The sequence below is a fragment of the Muscardinus avellanarius genome (assembly GCF_963383645.1).
Source record: "Muscardinus avellanarius genome assembly, chromosome: 1".
NCBI classification, from domain to species: Eukaryota; Metazoa; Chordata; class Mammalia; order Rodentia; family Gliridae; genus Muscardinus; species Muscardinus avellanarius.
In genome coordinates, this window is record NC_137786.1 from 117,046,336 (window position 1) to 117,068,650 (window position 22,315).

Consider the following 22,315-nt stretch of genomic DNA (forward strand, 5'->3'; position numbering starts at 1 on the left):
GGGTTATATCCCCAGTACTACAAAAAAAAAAAAAAGTTACATTGCTTATTTTGGAGACCAAACACTAGAACTTCTGTAATTCTGAATTTATTACCAATTTAAGATTAAAAAAAAAAATCTATTCTTCAGACCAGGCGTGGTGCTGCACACTTGTAATCCCAGCATTTGGGAGGCTGAGACAGGAGGATCACGGTTTGCAGACAACCTCAACTACTTAGTGGGGCCCTTTGCAATCCTCCTGTCTCAGCCTCCCAAATGCTGGGATTACAAGTGTGCAGCACCACGCCTGGTCTGAAGAATAGATTTTTTTTTTAATCTTAAATTGCTGCTTAAAAATAAAAAATAGGGCCAGGCGTGGTGGCGCACGCTTGTAATCCCTGCGCTTGGAAGGCTGAGACAGGAGGATCGTGCAGGCTCGAAGCCAGCCTTAGCTACTTAGTGAGGCTCTCAGCATCTTAGTGAGACTCTGTTTACAAAAAAAATATAAAATAGGTCTGGGAGTATAGCCTGGAGGTAGAAAGCCCCTGGGTTACACCCCCAGTACCACCATAAATAAACAAACAAACAAACAAATAAATAAATAAATAAGTAAATAAAAGTAGGGCTCAGAATGTAGCTTGGAGGTAGAATGCCCCCTGGGTTCTATCCCTAGTACTGAAAAATAAAAAAAAATCTATTCTTCACAGTATAGATACCCTTTGGAATACCCATTGGAAATAACTTCCTCTTCAAATGCAAATGGGTAATTTTAACATCTTCTATTTTTTCTGTCACAATACAGGGTCATAAATGTGGCATTCTGCTAAAAAGCCAGCTACACAAAAATGATGGGCTCCCTTAGCTTAGGGAGCTGCGGCCCAAAGCAACCATGGGCCAGGCAAGGAAACAAGGCCCAGGAGGATGGATACCTATAATCCAGGTTACTGCTTATGGCTCATTACCATAAACAATCCAATAGGCCAGGAAAATGGGCACTCCTGGCTCACAGGCAGCTGCAGGAGCATCTATGGATTCCAACAGGTGCCTGATCTCATTGGAAACTGAGCATGGGCTTCACGAGTGGGTGGAAGGCTTGAGAACAGTCATTTGGTCAGAGGCTGAGACCCCCGGCTGGGGCAACAGCCTGTGAGGACAGCAGTTTCAAGGTTCATCCAAAATGAACGCAAGTGTGCTGTGTACACCACAGAGAAAGCATCCAAGCCAGTCCTGGCCAGGCCACTGCACATGTCACCGTCAAGAACCGAGTTGCCACTGTGGAACACGAACTGCACGAGTCATGGTGAGGAACCCAGCCTGGCCCAGCTTGGCAGGGCTTTCTGATGCTGTGCCTACCTCTTCACAGAGCTGGGCATGGTGAGGTGCTTTCAGAGGCATAGCTGGGGGCCACAGGGTGTCAATCAAACTGAAGAGCCCTGGTATTCTGGACAAGAAAACACACTGTCAAAAGTATTAATCACATGCCTGTAATTTGAGCTACTCAAGAGGCCGAGCCATGTTCTAGGCTAGCCTGTGCAACTGAATGACACTGTGATTAAAAATAAAATAACAGCTGGTTGTGGTAGCATTGTAATCTCAGCACTTGGGAAGCTGGGACAGGAGGACGGCAGATTCAAGACCAGCCTCAAGGAGTAGAGAGACCCTGTTTCAAAAGAAAAATAAAATAGGCCTGGGGGTATAGCTCTGAGGCAGAGTGCCCATGGGTTCCATCCTCACTACCACATACACACACACAAGGAAAGAAAGGAAAGGGAGCCCACTGAACTATTTTGCCTGGGGTGGCTACACTGTTAACAATGCCTACTGCCTCACCACCACCATCTGAACCATCTGGATTCTTTGCCTCTTTACTAGTTATTTGATGGTCATATTTTTTGCTTTCATTGTCCTGACAGAAGTATAGTGACATCTCATCAGGGTCTTAATGTGCTTCATCTTGAGGGCAGTGACAGTATCTTTCCTTTGCTTGTCTGCTGTAATGTACATCTTATGGGAAAAGTGTGTCCTTTGCCCACTCTCTACTTGGACTCTTTGTTTCTGTGTTTTTGTTTACTGTTGAGTTTTGAGAGTTCTTTTTTTTTTTTTTCCTTGTTAGGCACTGGGAATGGAACCCAGGAGCATTCTACCTCTGAGCTATACTCCCTGCTCTATTTTTATTCATTTGAAACAGGTTGCGGAGGACCTCACAAAGCAGCTGAGGCTGGTCATGAACCTGCAATCCTCCTTTCTCAGCCTCCCAAGTACTAGGATTACAAGTCTGCGCCACTAAATCTGTTGAGAATTCTTTATATATTCTAAATATGAGATATGCAAATATTTTCTCATCATATGTAGCTTGTTCTCTCCCTCTCCCTCTCTCTCTCTCTCTCTCTCTCTCTCTCTCTCTCTCTCCTGGGAATTGAACCCAGGAACATTCCACCTCTGAGCTAGAACCTCAGCCCTATTTTATTTATTTTTCTTTGAGACATAGTCTCACTAAGTTGCTGAGAGTATTGCTAAATTGCTGAGGCTAGTCTTGAACCTGCAACCCTCCTGTCTTGGCTTCCAAAGTACTGGAATTACAGGCGTGCACCACCTGGCTTTTCCATTCTCTTAATATAAATATCCTTTTCAGAGTGTAAGTTTTAAATTTTGATAAATTCCAATTTACCCCCCAGGCACAGTGGTACATACCTATAATCCTAGTAACTGGGGGTCTGAGGGAGGGGCATTGTAAATTCATGGACCGCTTAGGTAACTTAATGAGACCTTGTCTCAAAATAAAAAGGATCTGGATGTATAACTCGGGGTAGAGCTCCCCTTGGGTTCAATCTCCAATAACACCCACACACAGAGTTCACTTTACCAACTTTTCCTTTTATAAATTATGCATCTGGTGCCTGATTTAAGAATCCTTTACTTAGTCTAGGACTCAAAAGTTTTCTCATATAAGTTTTAAGGTTTATGTTTAATATTTAAAGCTCAGATCCACTGTGAGTTAATTTTAAGGTGTGACATTTAGGTTGATGTTCACTCTTCTGCAAATGGATGTCCAATTGCTGAATAGAGGCTCTTTTTCCACTAAATTTTGTTTGTGTACACCTTGGTCAAAAATCCCTTGGCCTTGCTGGGCATGGACTGAAACACAAGCGGTCTCTAAATTGCCAAGGTTGGAGCCTGGTGTGGTGGCTCATACTTGTAATCCGAGTACTTGTGAGGCTGAGACAGGACTGCAAGTAAGACTCTGTTTCAAAACAAAAAATAATAAAATAGGGCTAAGGGTTTAGGGCAGAGGTACAATGCCCCTGGGTTTGACCCCCAGTACCATACACACATACACAAAAAGTTGCTGAGGCTGGTCTTGAACCTATATCCTCTATTCTCAGCCTCCCAAGTGCTGGATTACAAGCAAATGCCATCACACCCTGCTTCAGTTTTAATTTCTAATGTGGTAAAAATACCAATGTAACCCATACTAAAACACACACAAATAACAACAACAAAACAACTCTTTGTGCCCTTAATAACTATATTATTTTTGGGGAATGGCGATTGAACTCAAGGGCATTCTAACTCTGATCTATACCCTCAACCCTTTTTATTTTGAAATTTGTTCTCATTGTGTTACTGAGGCTGGCCCTGAACCTGAGATCCTCTGGTATCAGTTTCCCAAGTACTGGGATTACAATTATGAACTAGCATGCCAGTTTACAGTAGCTATTTTTCTTTTATTTTGGGGACTGGTGATTGAATCCAGAACAATCTACCTCTGAGCTACACCTTCAGCCTTTATATGTGTGTGTGTGTGTGTGTGTGTGTGTGTGTGTGTGTGTGTGGTACTGGGAATGGGACATGGGGCATTCTACCTCTGAGCTACACCCTACCCCTATTTTATATTCTTTATTTTGAAACAACATCTCACTGAGTTGCAAAGAACCTCACTAAGTAGCTGAGGCTGTCTGTGAACTGCAATCTTCCTGACTCAGCCTCCCAATATTGGAATTTCAAGTGTGAGCCACCAAACCTGGCTACCTTCAGAAGCCTTTTAAAAAAAGAAAATTTTTTTTTCCAGTACTAGGGATTGAACCCAGGGGCAATCTACCTCTGAGCTATGCTCTCAGCTCTATTTTTTATTTTGAAACAAGGTTAACTAAATTGTGGAGGGCCTCACTCAATAGTTGAGGATAAAGGCAAACCTGTGATCATCCTGTTTTGGTCTTACAAGTACTGAGATTACAATTCCATACCACCACACCCGGCTTAAAAAAAAAAATCTTATTTGTTATGAGACAGAGTCTTACTAAGTAGCTGAGGGTTTCACTAAGTTGCCGAGACTGGACTCAAACCTATGAGCCTCTAGTCATAGCATCCCAATTACTGTACTGACAGGAGTGTGTCCCTAGCTTCCTCAATGACTTTTAAGAGCATAGAGGGGGTGCTGAGGTGTTCAGGAGTGTTCTTTGGGCCTTAGGTTGCTCTGCACTGCCCTATTTCTTTCCCTCTTTGGCTCATTCAGGCTGCACTTCATACATCTACCCTAAATGTGACCAACTGCCACCAATGATCAGGAGACAAGACTTTAGGCTTTTCTGAGAGATTGCACTTTAATATATAATCTCAGTGTAATCTGAAAAGAATTTCCTCCTTATTGCTGAATCATTATTCATGATGCTCAATAAACAGACAGGAGGCCGACTTTGAGTTGCAAATATAACTTCCCATTCTTTGTAAAAAAAAACCAGGTCAATGCACTTGGGTTGTTTGTAAATACTGCAATACTTCTAGCACTTTATTCTTTGCTATGGCCCAACATACCACAGGAAAAAGTCGTTGTAGGAACAGGCCCACTTGCTGTGGTGACAGTGCCCCAAGGGGATTCTGAGCAAGAGTCCTGTTGGTGAGGAGGGAGGTCTTGGCATCAGCCTGAAGTTGCCATGCCCATCTCACCCTCTCGTTCTGGCCTACTGCAACCTAAACTGCTCTCACTTGGCTAGTGCCTGTCATTTTGCATGCTTGAAAACATACAGCCTCCCACCTGGTGACAGGAGTAGCCACTGTGGCTGGAGCTCCCCAAGCCCCACCTGCCAGTACTACAGTGGAGAGATACAGAGTTTCTAGGAACGCTGGCACTGTTGCACACTGCAAGCAGCCCTCAAGGCTTCCATTTGAAAACTGCTCATGAGTCCTTATTTCTCTTAAAAAAATAATAGCCACTCAGCATGGTGGCACAGGCCTGGAATCCCAGTACTTGGGTAAATGAGATAAGGGGATTGCAGGTTTGAGGTCAGCCTCAGCAACTTAGTGAGACCATTTTTCAAAATAAAAAATAAAATCTGCTTGTAGTGGCGAACATTTGTAACCTCAGTACTTGGGAGGCTAAAACAGGAGGATTGCAGGTTTAAGGACAGCCTTTGCAAAAAAAAGATCTTAGTGAGATCTTTTTACAAAATAAAAAAGGGCTGGGGTGTAGCTTGGAGGTAGAATGTCCCTGAGTTCAATCCCTAGTATTAAAAAACAAACAACCAAAACCCCAAAACCTCATAGTCAGGCACATGGAATATAACTGTAATCCCAGCACTTAAGAAGCTGAGGCAGGAGGATTGAAGGTTGGAGGCCAGTGTGTAGTAATTTAGCAATTCTCTGCTTCAAAATAAAAAATAAGGCTGGGTAAATTGGTGCAAGCCAGTATTCCTCGTGCTTGGACACACACACACACACACACACACACACACACACACACGCACACGCACACGCACACACACACACACACACACACGAAAAAGAAAAAAAAAGGAAGGAAGAAAGGAAACAAAGAAAACTCATAATTCACGGGTCAGGTGTGGTGGTACACTTGTAATCCCAGTTCAGGAGGCTGAAGCAGGAAGACCACAGGTTGGAGGCCCAGTGTGTGGTAATTTAGCAACATCCAGTTTCAAAATAAAAAATAAAAAGGAAGTTGGGTGTGGTGACATACACTTGTAATCCCATTGTTGGGAGGCTGAGACAGGAGGATCGCAGGTTTGTAGCCAGCTTCAGCTATTTAGTGAGGCCCTCTGCAACTTAGTAAGGCCCTATTTCAAAATAAAGATTTAAAAAATTGGGCAGGGGATATAGTTCGGAAGTAGAATGCCCCTGGGTTCAATACCCAGCACTACAAAAATAAATAAATGAACAAACAAATAGGGCTTGGTGTGTATATTTTGGAGGTTGAACAACTCTGGGTTCAACTCCCAGTAACACACACACACACACACACACACACACACACACACACTCCGGGTGTGGTGGTACACGCATGTAATCCCAGCGCTTGGGAGGCTGAGACAGGAGGATCACACAGGTTTGAAGCCAGCCTTAGCTACTTAATGAGACCCTGCTTCCAAATAAAATAAAGTATTTTTTAAAAGGTCTGGGAGAATAGCCCAGAGGTAGAAAAGCCCCTGGGTTCTACCCCCAGGTACCACCAGAAAAAAAAAAAAAAAAAGGGAAGGAAAGAACACACATGAGCCAGGTGCAGTGGCACATGTCTATATCCCCAGTACTTGGAAGGCTGAAACAGGAGAAACACAGGTCTGAGGTCACCCTCAGTAATTAGTGAGGCCCTCAGCAACTTAGTAAGACAGTGTTTTTAAATACAAAAATTAATGCATACCTGTAATTCCAGTATTTGAAAGGCTAAGACAGGAGGATTACAGGTTCAATGCCAGCCTCAGAAACTTAGACCTTGTTTCAAAACAAAACAAAAAGGCTAGGTGTAGCTTGGAGGTAGAATGCCCCTCAATTTAACCCCTGGTAACTAACACCCAAACCCACGCATATACACACACACCCCCTCATGGCATCTAAAACATTTTATTTCACCTTATCTCATTTGTTCATTTAATTTTTCTAATATCAGAGTCTATCCTAGTTCAATGCCTTTTCAACTAGGAAAAAGAATGCCTTCTAAAAGGTAGCATATCTTTTTTTTTTTTTTTTTTTTGGTGGTACTGGGGGTAGAACCCAGGGGCTTCCTACCTCCAGGCTACACTCCCAGATCTATTTTATATTTTATTTTGGAGCAGATCTGTTTTTATCCTGCTTGTAATAAATCCTACTTTAAGCTTTGTAACTGCTTGTCCCCGCTTTTTTTTTGTGTGTGTGTGTGGGTCTGGGGATGAAACCCAAGGTCATTCAACATCCAAGCTACATCTCCTGCCCTATTTTTTAATTCTTTATTTTGAAACTGGGTCTCACTGAGTTGCAGAGGGCTTCACTAAATAGCTGAGGCTATCAGCGAATCTCGGTCCTCTGGTCTCAGCCTCCCAAATGCTGGGATTACAAGCATGCACGGGCAGAGAACAAAAACCCATGATATACTGGCACTGAACCATAACATCTTTGGCACCCAATGTGGAACTTTCATAGATATTGACCATGGTAAGTCTACTAAAATTTTTTTTCGTTTTTTTTCTCCATTTCTTTTTTTTTTTTTTTTTTTCTTTTCAGAATTGGGGATGGAAACTAGGGGCATTCTACCTCCATACACCCCCAGGCCTATTTTTTATTCCTTATAACTTTATTTTAGTAGTACTGGGGATGGAAACCAAGGGCTTTCTACCTCTGGGCTATACTCCCAGACATATTTTATATTCTATTTGAAAACAGGGTCTCACTAAGTTGCTGAGAGCCTAAGTAGCTGAGGTTGGCTTCAAACCTACGCAATCCTCCTGTCTCAGCTTTCCAAGTACTGGGATTACAAGCATGTGTCACCACGCCTGGCTTTTTTTCTCCATTTTTAAATGTTTTAATTTTTTGTGTGTAAAATTCCTGTCCTTCACTTTCATGGACCAAAAAAGCATCTCTGCAGCCACCGAGTGCAGACACTGCCTGGGATGTAGATGCTGCCAGTACAGATGCAATCTCCACTACCACTGCCACAGGAGTCCCAGTCATTCCAGAGTCAAGTCCTCTTAGAGCAGGCTGGTGAGAGTAGTCAGCTGGGCCTGGGTGGTACCTGTGGCCTGCCCACAAATGCTTCCAGGTCTCCAACTGTCACTATCACTGCAGTGATGGGGACCACCCCTCTGCTGATCACACAGGCCAGGCTAGGCCTGGCTGCACCATGTTGCCGCTCAGAGTTGAGCCCCCATCCCGCCACAGATACATGGGAATTTGACACAGCGGTCCATAGTGTGTGTGTGTGTGTGTGTGTGTGTGTGTGTGTGTCTGTCTGTCTGTCTGCCTGTTTCTTTCCCTTTCTTTCTCTCTCTCTCCCTCTCTCTCTCTCTCGCTCTCTGTCTCATACACACTTTCCCTGTAGTAGGAGTATGAATATGGCCATGCAAAGGGGGCAGAATGGTGCAGAAACTCAAGCCCCAACTCCCAGCTGTAGTAAGAAAGCTTTTTCTAAATTTGTATACAAAGATGGTTGCAGCAGCAGTTTAACTAAGATCAGAAAGCATAGAGAACTGCTGAGCTGTTTGGTTTACCTGGATTCTAAAATTTTGGGAGAGCTACCTTGGCCTGTTTCTAGCCACGGGGAAGGTTAAGTATCTATCCCTAATGGTGTAGTGGGAAAGAGAACAGGGAGAAGTTCTCTAAATTTAATATGCATGAAAAGGGAGGTGTCAGCTTTAAAATCACTTCTCTGAGCCTACCTACATGCTGCCTCTGATAGGGATAAGAAGCCCCTTCCATTGTGTAACTAACATCTCACCAGGTTAACAAGCTGACTTCTGCCCTGGGTGGATAGATGCTTAAGTTTAAATATTTCTTGGAAAGATTGGTAAGATAATTCTAATTTCTAACGTGGTTTGTTCTCTTACATTCTAAAAGTGAATTCTAGGATACTAGGGCTGTAAGCCCTCTGACAAAAAGAAAAAAAAAAAACCCAAAATGAATTTACAACAAAATATAGCTTTTGTTTTTTAAATACCAGAACAAGCCAGGTGTGGTGGCGCACGCTTGTAATCCTAGCTCTTGGGAGGCTGAGACAAGGAGGATCGCACAGGTTCAAAGCCAGCCTCAGCTACTTAGTGAGGCTCTCAGCAATTTAGTGAAACCTGTTTCCAAATAAAATATAAAATAGGTCTGGGAGTATAGCCCAGAGGTAGAAAGCCCCTGAGTTCCACCCCCAGTACCACCAAAATAAATAAATAAATACCAGAAAACAGTAATTATTTTTTCCCCTCTAAGTCCATGGATTTGGTGGTTTGGTTTTTTTGTTTGTTTGTTTGTTTGTTTTTTTGTTTTGTGGTATTGGGGATGGAACCCAGGGGCATTCTACCTCTGAAGCACCCCCAGCCCTATTTTTTATTCTTTATTTTGAAACAGAGTCTCACTGAATTGCAAAGGACCTCACTAAGTAGCTGAGGATGGTTGTAAACCCAGATCCTTCTGTTTCAGCCTCCCAAATGCTAGGATTGCAAGCATGAGCCACCATGTCCAACAAGTCCATTAATTTTTGCCTGGGTTTGTGCACATATATTTTTGTTATGATTTATTTTTGGTTTTGCCTCTGATTTATTTTTTTGATTTGTCTTACTAGGAGGCTTTCTAAGTCTTTGACTTTTTTTTCCTACTCCTGTTTTTACTCAGCAGCTATTCAAAAGTTAATTCTTTGTTTGATATCCTAGGAAAAAAGAGAATAAACAGTGGTTGTGATTAGGATGTTTGTCTGACGTGGGGAGCCAAAATGGCCACGTGAATAAATATGATTCAGTGTCACCCATGCTTCCAAAATAACCAAGCATTGCCAACTGTCCAAAGACTTTAGATATGGCTTCACTCTGGGCAACATATATGTGTATGTATGTGTGTGTGTGTGTGTGTGTGTGTGTGTGTGTGTATATCTATATATCTATATATATATATATCTTCTTGTCCACTACCTGTTGATGTTGTTTGTTGTACTACATGTATAATGTGTCTGTCTACATGGTAACACAAATTGACATATTAATAAATGAGCACTTATGAAATTTAAAGAAAACAAAATTAAATGCCTCTGAGTTCACATGACTTAGATCTAACAACTAAAGAAATTTACGATTTGTTCATGAGACTAAAGTAAAAATGTCATCAAGATTATGAAACTTTCTCCCTAAACAAATAGTTAATCAAGATTATGTTTGCTTCTGTAGGAAGTTTCCAAATATAATGTTGATTGCTTGTTGTTGTTGTTGTTGTTGTTGTTTGGTGGTACTGGGGATAGTATTGAACCCAGGGGCATTCAACCTCTGCGCTACACCTCCAGCCCTACTTTTTATTCTTTATTTTGAAACAGGATCTCACTGAGTTGTGAAGGGCCTCAGTAAGTAGTTTAGGCTGTCTGTGAACAACAATCCTCCTGTCTCAGCCTCCAAAATGCTCGAATTACAAATATGTGCCACCATGACGGGCTCAATGTTCATTGCTTTTAAAGGTTTTTCTTTGTTATAAAAAATGTGTTAAGCTGGGCATGGTGGCCCACACTTGTAATCGCAGCATTTGGGAGGCTGAGAGGATAGCGGTTCAAGGACAGCCTCAGCTACTTAGTGAGGCCCTCTGCAACTCAGTGAGACCGGTTTCAAAATAAAGAATAAAAATAGAACAGGGGGTGTAGCTCAGAGGTAGAATGCCCCTGAGTTCCATCCCTAAACCTGCAAAAAAAAAAAAAAAAAAAAAATTAAGACATCGTAATTTTCAGGTTAATCTATAATTTAATTATTAAATTGGGTGAATGCAAAATGTAATGTATTAAAATGCTCTTGGCTTTATAAGATCTAAAGTAACATTTGAGTATATTAAGTGGGCTTCAAAACTGTTGGTATATAAAAACAAGTTTGTAGAATGGCATTGTTTTTGAGTCTCTACTAAAAGATAACAAAGGATTGGAAATCAGGGCTCAAGTCAGTATATAATTTGCATACATTGCTTTAATGAGAACAACTATTTTCTTTTACTTGAGTACCCTAAAAATTTAGAGATAATTATTAAACTAATAAAAGACTCCTTACCAATCTTTACAAAAATGTCAAGCCCTCTAAAAAGAGGGCAAATTTCAGATGGGGCCCGGGTCGCAGGACTCTGGGCCCCGGCCGAACTGCGCGTAGCACGCCAGACCCCTGGAGAAACCGGACCCAGTAAGACGCTGGGTTCTGGGCGGGGGTTGCGGGCTGGGCACGCCAGATGGGGCCCGGGTCGCGGGACTCTGGGCCCCAGGCCGAACTGAGAGTAGCACGCCAGACCCCTGGAGAAACCAGGCCCAGTAAGACGCTGGGTTCTGGACGGGGGCCCGAGCACAGGGCACATCAGCTGGGGCAAGGGTCGCAGGACTCTGGGTCCCGGCCGAACTGCGCATAGCACGCCAGACCCCTGGAGAAACCAGGCCCAGTAAGACGCTGGGTTCTGGGCGGGGGTCGCGGGCTGAGCACGCCAGATGGGGCCCGGGTCGCGGGACTCTGGGCCCCAGGCCGAACTGCGAGTAGCACGCCAGACCCCTGGAGAAACCAGGCCCAGTAAGATGCTGGGTTCTGGGCAGGGGTCGCGCGCGGGGCACGCCAGCTGGGGCCCGGGTCGCGGGACTCTGGGCCCCGGGCCGAACTGCGAGTAGCACGCCAGACCCCTGGAGAAACCGGGCCCAGAACAGAAAAAGATAAAGAAAAATATCGGAGAGGTGGTAAGAAAGCCGTTAAGGATACCAGGACACTGGAGATGCAGACAAAACTTATCTAAATGCACTGGAACTTATGGAAAAATTCGCCGTGAAAGAGGACTGCTATTTCTCTATATTGTTAAGAATCTCAGACATCACATATAAGGAGAGAGTTTAGCAGAGACCAAGGAGAAATGCGGTGTTGAAAGAGTTCTCCGCGATGGTGGTGGAGACTTGTATTCAGGAGAAGCAGAAACCAGATCTTACCAACTTTATTTTTTTTGGAGAAATTACACCAAATGTCGAATGCTACCATCACGCATGCTTAGGAACACTGGACAACATTCAGAGTGGAAAAAGAGTCTGGGAAGGATTTGAAACGGTGGAGGCAGTGGCAATGCCAGTGGCCAATATTCAGGGGAGGCAGAAATCTGATACATTACACCTGGAACCTTTGAAATAATAACCACAGAGACAGTGATAGGAACCTGCTGAGGGGTTAGGCGGGCGCCGGGGCCAGTGGCCGACATCGGAGCTTGCTGTGAGGCAAGGCCACTACTGAGGCCTCCGTGGCCGGGATTGGAACCTGCAGAGGGGTTAGACCAATGCTGGGGCCAGGGAGGCCGGCATTGGATCCTGCCATGATGCAAGGCTTGTGCTAGGGCCTCCGAGGTCGGGTCCGGAACTTGCTGAGGGGTTAGGCCGGTGCTGGGGTCAGCGAGGCCGGCATCGGAGCCTGCCGTGAGGCAAGGCCGGTACTTGGGCCTCCGAGGCCAGGATAAGAGCCTGCCGAGGGGTTAGGCCGGTGCTGGGGCTGGTGAGGCCGGCATCGGAGCCTGCCTTGAGTCATGACCAGTGCTGGGGCCTCCGAGGTCGGGTCCGGAGCCTGCCGAGGGCTTAGGCCGGTGCTGGGGCCAGCGAGGCCGGCATCGGAGCCTGCCTTGAGGCAAGGCCGGTACTGGGGCCTCCGAGGCCAGGATAAGAGCCTGTGAGGGGTTAGGCCGGTGCTGGGGCCAGCGAGGCCAGCATCGGAGCCTGCCGTGAGGCATGACCTGTGCTGGGGCCTCCGAGGCCGGGATCAGAGCCTGCCGAGGGCTTAGGCCGGTGCTGGGGCCAGTGAGGCCGGCATCGGAGCCTGCCTTGAGGCAAGGCCGGTACTGGGGCCTCCGAGGCCAGGATAAGAGCCTGCCGAGGGGTTAGGCCGGTGCGGGGGCCAGCGAGGCCGGCATCGGAGCCTGCCGTGAGGCGAGGCCGGTACTGGGGCCTCCGAGGCCAGGATAAGAGCCTGCCGAGGGGTTAGGCCGGTGCTGGGGCCAGCGAGGCCGGCATCGGAGCCTACCTTGAAGCATGACCAGTGCTGGGGCCTCCGAGGCTGGGATCGGAGCCTGCCGAGGGGTTTGGCCGGTGCTGGGGCCAGCGAGGCCGGCATCGGAGCCTGCCGTGAGGCATGCCTGTGCTGGGGCCTCCGAGGCCGGGATCGGAGCATGCCGAGGGGTTAGGCCGGTGCTGGGGCCAGCGAGGCCGGCATCAGAGCCTGCCTTGAGGCAAGGCCAGTACTGGGGCCTCCGAGGCCAGGATAAGAGCCTGCCGAGGGGTTAGGCTGGTGCTGGGGCCAGCGAGGCCGGCATCGGAGCCTGCCTTGAGGCATGACCAGTGCTGGGGCCTCCGAGGCCGGGATCGGAGCCTGCCGAGGGGTTAGGCCGGTGCTGGGGCCAGTGAGGCCGGCATCGGAGCCTGCCGTGAGCCAAGGCTGGTACTGGGGCCTCTGAGGCCAGGATAAGAGCCTGTCGAGGGGTTAGGCCGGTGCTGGGGCCAGTGAGGCCGGCATCGGAGCCTGCCGTGAGGCATTACCAGTGTTGGGCCCTCCGAGGCCGGGATCGGAGCCTGCCGAGGGGTTAGGCTGGTGCTGGGGCCAGTGAGGCTGGCATCGGTGCCTGCCTTGAGGCAAGGCCGGTACTGGGGCCTCCAAATCCGTGATCGGAGCCTGCCAAGGGGTTAGGCCGGTGCTGGGGCCAGCGAGGCCGGCATCGGAGCCTGCCTTGAGGCAAGGCCGGTACTGGGGCCTCTGAGGCCAGGATAAGAGCCTGTCGAGGGGTTAGGCCGTTGCTGGGGCCAGCGAGGCCGGCATCGGAGCCTGCCTTGAGGCATGACCAGTGCTGGGGCCTCCGAGGCCGGGATCGGAGCCTGCCGAGGAGTTAGGCTGGTGCTGGGGTCAACGAGGCCGGCATTGGAGCCTGCCATGAGGCCAGGCCGGTGCTGGGGCCTCCGAGGCCGGGATTGGAATCCTGCCAAGGGGTTAGACCGGTGCAGGGGCCAATGGCCAGCATCGGAGCCTGGCGTGAGGCAAGTTCACTCCTGCGGCCTCCAAGGTCGGGACCAAAGCCAGCTTAGGGGTTAGACCGGTTCAGGGGCCAGCGAGACCAGAACTGGGGCCTCCCATGAGGCAAGGCCGCTGCTTGAGCCAGCGAGATCTGGATCAGTCCACTGAGTAGCCAGGCCACTACTGGGACCATCAAGAGTGGGATTGGTACTTGCAACGCAGCATGCACAGAGAAATATCGCAGAAAATATAAATCAGACGCTTCTCTTAATCAGCAATAACTAGGAGGAAAAGGGCAACAGGAAGAGGTTGAGCTATAGAAAGGGCCCTATAGTGAAGCAACTAATGTGACCAATCAGAGGGTATGTAATACTGGAGGACGGAGCCTCTTTAAAACGCAGGAGGTACATAAACAAATGTATCAAAGTAAATCACCAAAGAAGTGTGGGATGGAGGGAGGGGGAGGGAATGGGATGGGGGCTGGAGGAGGGCTAATTGCATGATGTGTGCTTGTATATCCTCTCAAGTCTTGTACTCCAATGTGATTGATATATGACTACAATGCACCAATTTAAAAAATAAATTAATTAAAAAAAAAGAGGGCAAATTTTATTGATCCAGATGCTAAACATCCTGAGTTTCATTACCTTACTGGTCATCATCCTAGAAGAAAACTGAACACAGACTATGCACACTTCTCTTTGGCAACAGGAGGAAAGTGACAGACAAGCAGCAACACTACAATTACCACAGCACAATTATGCCTGCAATTGTCAACAAGGGGAAGTCACAGATAGGCAGCAATCAGGGTGCTAGTCTTACATCACAGTTCACTGCAGCTCTTTGTCATGTTGATAAGCATGGACAATTCCAGCAGACACATCCCCTTTTGTGGCAATATACGGAAACAGGCACCAGGTAGCCTAGGGGATGCTCCAGGACCAATTGCACAGAAGAAAGAACTAATAGGATGATTTTATTTCTCCTCACTTTTTCAGATAGGAAAAAAAACGATTTGCCAAGCTTGCCAGGATCTCATTAAACCTAGTCTTTTTTGTGCCTGACTTTGGTAGTCAAGACAAGAGAATGATTACAAGAAAAAAAAATAGTAAGAGATCTAAAGTTTGTATTAAAAAAATAAAATTCAGAACAGACCAAGATGGTGGCGGCAGTGGCCAGTATTTTGGAGAGGCAGACAGATCCAATACAATCCACCTTGAACTTTTGAAGAAATCTCCCTAAAAGTAGACTGCTCCTGCCACACAGGCTCAGGAATTCTGGAAAACATACTATGTAAAAAAAATGTTCAGGAGGACTTCCGGGAAGATGGCGACCAAGAAAAGCGGGGCTTAAGAGCCCCGCTAACAACCAATCTCCATTACCACAAAATCAGCGCCTTTCATAGCCAGAAAACACCATCGCCAGAGAAACAAAAAAAATCACCAGGCTCCAGAGAGAAAGCGGACTGAGAACAGAGCTCAGAGCCACAGAGGAGATACACCGGCCTCACACCCGAGGATGTGGCAAATTGCGGGCCACAGAGAAGAAATCCCAGTACTGTACTCCCTGGGACTTGACCCAGTGGGGGAGTGGCGGTGGCAGAGATATCACACCATAGGAGAACGTGCAACCTGGCACCCCCCATAGTTTAAAGCAGCCTCTATCGACTCCCTGGGTCGGAGACTCTATGTACAACCCAGTAAAGGAGTAGTGGGGTCTGAGATACTACTGACTTGAAATCCAGAGCACCTTAAGTGAAGCCGTAGTGACCCAGGGAAGAACCCAGAGAAGGCACAAACTTCCGAAATCATGGGAAAGAGGAATAACACTGGAGCAATGAATGCCCACAACCCCACAACATCAGAACCCGATAAAACAGAAAATCAGAGATTTCTAGAAGATCAAATCAGGAAAATAACTGTAGAAATAATAGATGTGTTCCGAAAAGAACTCAAAGAGAGCCAAAAAGATATAAAGGATGCAATTAATGAAGTAAAGGCCTCAATTCAAAGCACAAACAACGGATTAGACCACATGGAGAACAGAATCTCGCTCTTAGAAGATGATCATTCCAAAAATGAACGCATAGTTTCTAATCTAGAAAAAAATATCCAACAGCAGGAATCTGACATTGAAGAAATATGGGACCATATTAAGAGAGCTAACCTAAGAATAATTGGAATATAGGAGGGAAAAGAAAGTGAAACCAAAGGGATCAACAATCTCTTCAAGAAAGTAATAGCAGAAAATTTTCCAAACATAGAGCAAGAGGTTGATACACAGGTCCAGGAAACTTATAGAACTCCCTTTAGACAGGATCGGAGAAGAGGATCCCCACGCCACATAATTGTCAAAATGACCAATGTGGAAGCCAAGCAGAGAATCTTAAAGGCAACAAAAACAAAGGGCCAAGTGACATTCAGAGGCAAGCCAATTAGAATCATTCCAGACTTCCCAAACCAAGTCATGAGAGCCAGAAGGGCTTGGAGTAACATATTCCAAACTCTGAAAGAAAACAACTTCCAGCCAAAAATTTCCTATCCAGCAAAACTTTCTATCAAATTAGATGGAGAAATAAGAAGCTTCCATGACAAACAGAAACTGAAGGAATTTATGTCTTCAAAACCAGCACTAGAGAAAATACTCAAAGAGATTAATTACAAAGAAGAAATAGGTAACACACACCAGAACCAGAGAAACAAGATTTTCCATCCAACAGACAACTAAGATTGGTTATCTGTGGAGATTCATTATTTATGTGAGTCTTTTACCTATCTCTAAATTGTATTGTTTGCCTTAATTTTTAGGATTTCTAGTTGGAATATTAATATACCTTCAGATATAGCATTTGGAAATATTTTATCCCATTCTATTAGTAACTTTTAACTCTGTTTACATTGTTTTTGGATATACAATTTTTTTATTTTTTAGGGAGTTTCTATACTCTTCTGTTGCCTGTGCCATTGAAATCATATCCAAGAAATCACTGCCAATTTCAATGTTGTGAGGTTTTATGACCCAGATATTCTTCTAAAAGTTTATAGTCTTAAGATTTATATTTAGGTCTTTTATCTATTTTGAGTTAATATTTGTATATGGGATTAGGTATGGGTCCAATTTTATTCTTTTCCATGTAATTATTATTTTTCAACAATATTTAGTTAAAAGATTATTATTTCCATCACCAAATGTTCGTGGAAACCTTGTCAAAAATAACTTGACAATATAGGGAAGAATTTAGCTCTAGGCTTGTATTTAATTCCAATGGTTTATATATCTGCCTTTAGAACAGTACTACATTGTTTCAATTATTGTAGCTTTAAATGGTTTGAAATCAGAAAATATATATCTTCTAGCTTTGTTCTTTTTCAAGATCGTTTTGGGTATCTAGAGTCCATATTCCATATTAGGATAGATTTTTTTCTGAAAAATAAATATATAAATATATGATAGTTTCACCTAAAAAAATAGAAAAATATATTCTCTGGTAAGAAAGAAAGCAAAAAGAAATATTGAAATGTTATCTTTAAGTCATCAAAAGCTTGGTATCAGACAAATGAGACTGTTATGTGAGATTATCATTTTTAATTTTAGATAAATTGCTATAATACTAGATGTCAACCACTAAGCCAAGCTTGGGAGGGAGGGATGGGGAGAGAATGGGGTGGGGATCGGGTGGGGAGCATTGGAAGAAGCCCTATAAGGCCGGGCTGGGTCTGCTGTTCAGTACATCACAGAAGGCCTTAGCACTCATGGCAGCTGCACTGGGGGCAGTGGTGCACTTGGAGCAGTAGATCTGCTCTTGTGGTGAAGCTGTGGACCTCCGCTTTTGGAAGGAAGACAAAAATTATTTCTGCTAGCTATTCGAGCTCCCCACTTTTGCAAAAGACATGTACTATTTTCTCCTATTAAAAAAAAATGGAATCCTCTGTAGATGCCCTGTCCACAGTGATGGGGACTAGAGTCTGCCACACAGCGAATCCAGGATCAGGGCCAGCAAGGCCTGGAATGAAGCCTGCCAAGCAGAAAGGCTTGGACCAAGGACTGTGAGGCTGGTGCCAGGGCCTGAGAAGTTAGTGCTGGGTAGGGGCCTGAGAAGTTAGTGCTGGGTGGGGGCCTGCCAAGTGATGAGGCTGGTGCCAGGGCCTCCAAGGCCGGTGCCAGGGTCTGCCGAGCAGTGAGGCCAGTGCCGGGGCCTGAGAGACTGGTGTCGGGGCCTCGTGCTCAGCAAAGGGCCAGCGGGTCCCTGCAATTGGTCCCTGCTTCCTCAGGAAGCACTTGAAGTTGCTGCTACCTCACCTAATCTCTTAGCAGATATCCAGATCCAAATGACCTCTATTTAAAAAACGGGGGTGAGTGGATCATGTTGTCAAAGTCACTCACCTTCTGGTAGTCAGGATTTCAGCAAATGGGAATCAGTGTGGAAAATTAAAGAAGGACTTCCAAGGAAGAGAGAAATTATAATTGATCAGATGTAGAGAAGTAGAAACTAACACATTATTGGTAAGATTACACATTAATACAACCACTTTGAAAAACAGTATGGAAGATCCTCAGAAGAATGAAAACAAACTTACCATAAGATCCAGCAATACCACTTATGGGAATCTACCCAAAAGAATGAAAACCAAACTACTAAACCAATGCATGAATATCTACAATTAAATGACCTATCTAGGGGATGGGAGGGGGGAAGATGGAAACTCTTTAAAGCACATGATATACTTAAACAAACATATCAAAGTCAATCATTAAATCAAGCATGGGAAGGAGGGAAGGGGAGGGAATGGGATGGGGATTGAATAAGGGCCAATTGGGTGATGTGTGCATGTATAATATATCCACAAGTTTTTTTTTATTCCATTAAGATGTATGACAATGCACCAATAAAAATATATAAAAAAAGAAAATTCAGAGCTGCCAACAGGGTAACTCAGATGTGGCCAGTCTGGCCAAAATGATAGATAAATAATTGTCACACTTCCGGGATGATGGCGACCGAGAAAAGCGGGGCTTAAGAGCCCCGCTAACAACCAATCTCCATTACCATAAAATCAGCGCCTTTCATAGCCAGAAAACACCATCGCCAGAGAAACAAAAAAATCACCAGGCTCCAGAGAGAAAGCGGACTGAGAACAGAGCTCAGAGCCACAGAGGAGATACACCGGCCTCACGCCCGAGGACGCAGCAGCAGTGCTTTACTGCTGGTGGCAGCGACGAGTTCACTGGGCAGCTACAGCAAGCCGAGGTGAGCTGCGGCGGAACAGCCAGGCGGGATTTCTCGGCGCAGGGAGCATCTAAAGCTCCCAGTGGCTGAGCTCAGCACATGCTGCAGGGACTCAGAGTGGAACTCAAAACCTAGAAGAAATACGCCAGCCTCACAGCTGAGGACGTAGCAGCGGTGCCATATTGCCACCAGCGGCAGCAGCAGCGAATTCACAGAGTCCAGTACAGCTACATCGGAGTACTCAAGAACAGTGAGTCAAATTGCGGGCCACAGAGGAGAAATCCCAGTACTGTACTCCCTGGGACTTGACCCAGTGGGGTAGTGGAGTGGCTGAGCTCAACACACGCTGCAGGGACTCAGAGTGGAACTCAAAACCAAGAAGAAATAAGACAGCCTCACGGCCGAGGGCGTAGCAGCGGTGCCATATTGCCACCAGCGGCAGCAGCAGCGAATTCACTGAGCCCAGTACAGCTACATCTGCGTACTCAAAAACAGTGAGTCAAATTGCGGGCCCCAGAAGAGTAATCCCAGTACTGTACTCCCTCCCTGGGACTTGACCCAGTGGGGAAGTGGCGGTGGCAGAGATATCACACTATAGGAGAACGTGCAACCTGGCACCCCCCACAGTCTAAAGCAGCCTCTATCGACTCCCTAGGTCTGAGACTCTGTGATACAACCCAGTAAAGGAGTAGTGGGGTCAGAGATACTACAGACTCGTGATCCAGAGCACCTTAAGTGAAATCATAGACACCCAAGGGAAGAACCCAGAGAAGGCACAAACCTCCGAAATCATGGGAAAGAGGAATAACACTGGAGCAATGAATGCCCACAACCCCACAACATCAGAACCCGATAAAACAGAAAATCAGAGATTTCTAGAAGATCAAATCAGGAAAATAACTGTAGAAATAATAGAGGTGCTTCGAAAAGAATTCAGAGAGAGCCAAAAAGAGATAAAGGATGCAATTAATGAAGTAAAGGCCTCAATTCAAAGCACAAAGAACTGATTAGACCACATGGAGAACAGAATCTCGCTCTTAGAAGATGATCATTCCAAAAATGAACGCATAGTTTCTAATCTAGAAAAAAAATCCAACAGCAGAAATCTGATATTGAAGAAATATGGGCCCATTTTAAGAGAGCTAACCTAAGAATAATTGGAATAGAGGAGGGAAAAGAAAGTGAAACCAAAGGGATCAACAATCTCTTCAAGAAAGTAATAGCAGAAAATTTTCCAAACATAGAGCAAGAGGTTGATACACAGGTCCAGGAAACTTATAGAACTCCCTTTAGACAGGATCGGAGAAGAGGATCCCCACGCCACATAATTGTCAAAATGACCAATCTGGAAGCCAAGCAGAGAATCTTAAAGGCAACAAAAACAAAGGGCCAAGTGACATTCAGAGGCAAAACAATTAGAATCACTCCAGACTTCCCAAATCAAGTCATGAGAGCCAGAAGGGCTTGGAGTAACATATTCCAAACTCTGAAAGAAAACAACTTCCAGCCAAAAATTTCCTATCAAAACTTTCTATCAAAGTTTTGCTAGTTCCTAGCAAAACTTTCTATCAAATTAGATGGAGAAATAAGAAGCTTCCATGACAAACAGAAACTGAAGAAATTTATGTCTTCAAAACCAGCACTAGAGAAAATACTCAAAGAGATTAATTACAAAGAAGAAATAGGTAACACACACCAGAACCAGAGAAACAAGATTTTCCATCCAACAGACAACTAAGATTGGTTATCTGTGGAGATTCATTATTTATGTGAGTCTTTTACCTATCTCTAAATTGTATTGTTTGCCTTTATTGTTGTTAATTTTTAGGATTTCTAGTTGGAATATTAATATACCTTCAGATATAGCATTTGGAAATATTTTATCCCATTCTATTAGTAACTTTTAACTCTGTTTACATTGTCTTTGGATATACAATTTTTTTTTATTTTTTAGGAAGTTGTATACATTCTGTTGCCTGTGCCATTGAAATCATATCCAAGAAATCACTGCCAATTTCAATGTTGTGAGGTTTTATGACCCAGATATTCTTCTAAAAGTTTATAGTCTTAAGATTTATATTTAGGTCTTTTATCTATTTTGAGTTAATATTTGTATATGGGATTAGGTATGAGTCCAATTTTATTCTTTTCCATGTAATTATTATTTTTCAACAATATTTAGTTAAAAGATTATTATTTCCACCACCAAACGTTCGTGGAAACCTTGTCAAAAATAACTTGACAATATAGGGAAGAATTTAGCTCTAGGCTTGTATTTAACTCCAATGGTTTATATATCTGCCTTTAGAACAGTACTACACTGTTTCAATTATTGTAGCTTTATATGGTTTGAAATCAGAAAATATGTATCTTCTAGCTTTGTTCTTTTTCAAGATCGTTTTGGGTATCTAGAGTCCATATTCCATATTAGGATAGATTTTTTTCTGAAAAATAAATATATAAATATATGATAGTTTCACCTAAAAAAATAGAAAAAAATATTCTCTGGTAAGAAAGGAAGCAAAAAGAAATATTGAAATGTTATCTTTAAGTTATCAAAAGCTTGGTATCAGACAAATGAGACTGTTATGTGAGATTATCATTTTTAATTTTGGATAAATTGCTATAATACTAGATGTCAACCACTAAGCCAAGCATGGGAGGGAGGGATGGGGAGAGAATGGGGTGGGGATCGGGTGGGGGCTGACTGGGCGATGGGTGCATGTATGTCTACAAAAGTTTGTATCCCACTATCATGTATGAATACAGTGCACCAATTAAAAAAAAATAATTGTCATACTACCAATGTCTGCTTCAAAAAAGAAAACCCAATCAATATAAGAGATATTTGTAGGCATTAGGGATATATAATAAAAACAGTTAAAAGAAAGAGAAAAATGCTTTTAGGGGAGAAAGAATTTTGCATAGCAATATTTTTGTTCCAAAAATCTAAAGGTTTTTGTGTTATCCCATAGGAAAAAAGAATAGTGAAAACAAAAATCAGAGGGTTTGGGGAAGTTGGAAGTGATATGTAAAAGATAAGAATGTTTAATAAAGAAGAATTATTTAAACAACCACAAAACCACTGAAAATAATTCAGAAAACACTTCTACTCAGAATGTCCCACAAAAAAATAAAATACTTAGGAATAAACTTAACCAAGGAGGTAAAACAT

At 44.3% G+C, this 22,315-nt stretch overlaps 1 protein-coding gene across 1 annotated transcript in view; it reads right to left on the reverse strand.

Moving 5' to 3' along the window:
* SPIDR (scaffold protein involved in DNA repair) overlaps window positions 1-22,315 on the reverse strand; it is a gene marked incomplete at both ends in the record, with an annotated part of 357,325 nt that overhangs the window by 26,393 nt on the left and 308,617 nt on the right. The window contains one exon of the mRNA XM_080715140.1: window positions 1,333-1,420. Within this exon, the coding sequence (XP_080571266.1) occupies window positions 1,333-1,420 (88 nt within the window). The remainder of the gene's footprint in view (window positions 1-1,332; window positions 1,421-22,315) is intronic.